Source organism: Corylus avellana, chromosome 7 (genome assembly GCF_965113065.1).
Source record: "Corylus avellana chromosome 7, dhCorAvel1.hap1.2, whole genome shotgun sequence".
NCBI classification, from domain to species: Eukaryota; Viridiplantae; Streptophyta; class Magnoliopsida; order Fagales; family Betulaceae; genus Corylus; species Corylus avellana.
The window spans coordinates 13,314,901-13,318,817 of record NC_142496.1 but is presented as its reverse complement, the minus strand read 5'-3'; the positions used below and the strand labels follow the sequence as shown (position 1 = coordinate 13,318,817).

The window sequence follows — 3,917 nt, the reverse complement described above, 5'->3', positions numbered from 1 at the left end:
ACTTACACTTCAGTGTAAAAATAAGTGTAACCATTAAACACAATGGTTGTAAATCCTTTAAGAAAAATGCCCATTGAAGACTCTAACTCCGATAATGATATATAGCTTTTGCTTTGGCTTCAGATCATTCTTTGGCATCCATCCAAAACACGAATGACCATTCAATCATGCTATTTGAAAATCAAGTGCATCCTCTCATCATCATCACATACATGATGGATTAACTCATCATAAGTTGGTGTTGGCGGAGTCTCACCACTAACAGATAACGGAAGTCACATCCAAAACAAACAAATTTTTTCATTAATTATCATCTGCTTTTAATAGGAGTACAAATGTTCACTTAAATAAATAAACTGACAAAACCCTAACCCTTATATTACATGCTAAAAACTTAATTGCTTTAAAGACGTCACATTCATTTATCACATTTAGCCCTGTGGTGTTAAAAAATTATCCACCCTACTATTTGTCCCTCGTGACAAAAACTTCATGCAGATTGGTGGCTTAACCCCAGCTAGAGCAAGGATAGAAGCAGGCAAAGTCCATATCCCATCTCCACATATCAAACCAGAAGCTACTGCAGGCCCAAAAGCATCTGCCTTGGCCTTGTTTATTTTCTCCCACACGAACAATATTAAGCTTCCAACACACATATCAATGGCGAAATATGATCCTATATAGAAAGGTATTGCCATAGCCATTGGAAGTGGAATGAACTGTCGCCACTTCTTACCCGCTAAATCTCTAATAAAATTTATCAAAATGGCTGCACCAAAAAACACATAACAGAGTAGAAGGCATTTCCTTGGTAGACTTGAGAAGCCCTCTACTCCCAGCAAAGCCATGTTACGGAACACAACAGCATTCGGGGCAGGATATTGACTTCCAGGTTGCCCAATGTCATCAAAGGCCTTGTAAAAGAGCCAAAAGACACAAGGGGAAATTATGCAACCCATTGCTGTGCCAATTAGTTGGCTCACAAACATGGAACGGGGTGAAGCAAGTGTCAAGTAGCCAGTCTTAAAGTCCTGCATTAGGTCAGAGGCTGTTGAGACAATGTTCATCATAACCCCACAAGCTGCTAGCCCTGCAAGAACTCCACCATGAGAGGCACCAGCCCATGCTCCAATGATAAAGATGGCAAGCTTTCCATACGTGGATGCTAGGGACCAATCAGTGAGCCCAGCACCATATGCATTGCAGAAAGCCAATATGGGTGCAAATATGTACATGACCAATATGTAATACCATTTGAGCTGGTGAAAGATATGTGGAAGAGTGGCTGTAGAGATGGCAGCTATAGCAACATAACCTCCAATGGAAAACCATGCTGGAATTTGATCTTTGAGAAAGAGTTGGGTTCGGCGCTTGTCATCATATGAAACCTGAGAGCTCACATGATCAGAAGAATGGCCTGCAGTGGGAAGATCAGAGCTCACATCTTTTTGCCGAAACTGATGAGACAAACCTATGATGGTTAGACTTAGAACCTTGACGAAGTTATATAGACCATCACCTAGGATCATGGCTATGGCGATAAATACCTGAATAAAGAATACAAATTAAAGTTTTCAACAAACAGAAAAGCCTTCTTGATGGATGAAAATATAGGTGGGAACTTACCCTGTAACCTTGAAGACCATGGAGACTGGTTTCTGGCAGGCCTGCAGAATACCAATCACCCTTTCTTTTTTCTATGAGAGGCCACATCAGACCCCAAGAAAGAATCCCTCCAACCAGCACTGATATATTTATGATATAGGGACAAATCATTCCAACTCCAACATATGTTGCTGAGAAATCAAAATAAAATCTGCAGAACAATCAAGATTTCGTAATAGGCACAACATGATCAATAAATGAGAACAAGGCTAAGGTGAAGCAAAATTTTTACCAAATGAAAATTCTTCTTTGCATAAAGTAAACTGAAATTTTATTAAGAGCAAACTGAAGGATAATTATATATGTACTTGTATTTATATGCTTTGAGCCCTAATGAAGGGAAGCTTGCAAATCCACAATCGTCTCCAGCAGTATAGAACCATTGGAAGAAACCCCATAAAAAGCTGAAGCTGAAAAACTTGCCCAACTCTCTCACTTGCTTCCTGGAAAAATAGAATAAAAAAGAAAAGATATTCTAAATTTTCATACGGTCCCATTTAACTAGAAACCATTAAGTGTTAGATACGTTACTTTGCTAGTTTGGCTCCTTGAGGAGTGTGGAAGCTGTTGATAAGATAAGCGGTTGCAGTACCACTTGGATATGTGAGTCTGAAGTCTATGACCATAATCTGACACCAAACATCAAACACATCATTGGAGAAAAAGAGCACTATGACCACGTTAATTTCCGTGTGTTCGATAAACTTTTTTTTTTCCGTTTTTATTCATTTATTTATTTTTTAAATCTAATAAATGCCCAAGATTTCTCAAATGCTATACCTTTCGGAGAGGCACCACCGAGAAGAGTCCAAGAAAGCTGACAACAAAGAGAAAGCCGATTATCCATACTAATGATGGGTTTTTGAAATCATGAGTGTTTGTTGATTGTTTGGCAATGCGTTCACTCATTCCAAACAGATAACTTCCAAAACCTCCTGTTAATAGAAATCAATTAAAAGATGGAATTTTCAGTCTACCAGTTTGAGAAACATGAAATTTGTGCAACAATTTTAAACTATCTCCTTCATCCTGGTTTTCAGATTTTTCGACAATTAATCTAACATGTTTTTGAACAAGAAGACAAATAGAAGAGGTTATCACATACCACTGAAGGCGATGCCGGAGGAGGCGACAACGCAGGTCTGGATGACGGTGTTTTCCTGCCTGGTGAAGGGCTGCTTCAACAAGCCGGACTTCCGAAGCAATTTGGTCCACGTCTTCACGAAGAAGAACCCCAATAGACCGGCGGAGACGTTGAGCGAAGGAATGATACCGATGGTGAGGTTGAGCTTCATCACTATGAAGCTGAAGAGTATGCTCAGCACGAAGCTCACCACGAAGGCTCTCACCGTCAGCTGCTTCCTCCACGACGGCACCTCTTGGTTCTCGAACAGCCTCTCCACCGACAACTCTCCCAATTCTTTGTCCTTCCCGTTGTCGTGGTTAACATTTCTATCATCTTCCGGGTCGTAACCGTTCTCCTCCCTCCCATTTTGAGGCATCTTTTTTCTCTCTCTGTTTTCCGAGAAAATGGGTTATGGAGTTGGAAAATTGGGGAGTCTGAAAGTGAATCTCTATTGAGTGAGAGAATATTTTGGTGGGTGCTTTATATATATATATATATATATATATATATATATATATAGGGGAAACTTCACTAAGGACCCTCAAACTTTCACCCGTTTTGAAATACCCTTCCTGAACTTCAAAATCTTTCAATTTAGTCTTCTGAACTTTCAATTGCTTTCAATTTGGACCCCTCCGTCGGATTTTAAACGTCACATGACATTTATACCCCTGACTTTTGTATAAAATTTCAACTTTTAAAAGTTTTTTTATTTTTAAAAAAACAAAAATCAGGGATATTTTGGTCTTTTTTTGAATTTTTAAGGGCTAAAATTAACGGAACGGTCCAAATTGAGAGCAATTGAAAGTTCAGATGACTAAATTGAGAGATTTTGAAGTTCAGGGAGGTATTTCAAAACAGGTAAAAGTTTGAGGGTTCTTAGTGAAGTTTCCCCTTATATTTATAATGGGATTTTTCTATTCCCACGAAAGTGGCTAGAAATTGCTTATTACCTCTCAAATCAAGGCGTGGAAGGACCGAAGGAGTGATGGATAAGTGATGAATACTACGGTAATTCAATCTAGTCGAGTAGAGTTAAATTTGATTTATTTATTTTTGGACACAAATTTCCTTTAAATTAGTTTAGAAGAAATTTTATTGAACTTACTTTAATAAGTGACAAGTA

At 38.7% G+C, this 3,917-nt stretch overlaps 1 protein-coding gene across 2 annotated transcripts; it reads right to left on the bottom strand.

Annotated features, from left to right (window-relative positions):
- Positions 1–284: 284 nt before the first annotated feature.
- Positions 285–3,229, bottom strand: LOC132184037 (putative metal-nicotianamine transporter YSL5). 2 transcript variants are annotated; one of them, XM_088518266.1, is made up of 7 exons: positions 2,771–3,229; positions 2,446–2,600; positions 2,197–2,294; positions 1,974–2,108; positions 1,627–1,816; positions 1,520–1,547; positions 285–1,417 (listed from the first exon to the last, which is right to left on the bottom strand). In XM_088518266.1, exons 1-7 carry the CDS (start codon positions 3,165–3,167, stop codon positions 432–434), a joined length of 1,989 nt encoding a protein of 662 aa, XP_088374392.1. In that variant the 5' UTR covers positions 3,168–3,229; the 3' UTR covers positions 285–431. The 2 variants fall into 2 exon arrangements, with proteins under 2 accessions (XP_088374392.1, XP_088374391.1); XM_088518265.1 differs by having other exon boundaries at positions 285–1,547.
- Between the last annotated feature and the right edge of the window lie 688 nt (positions 3,230–3,917).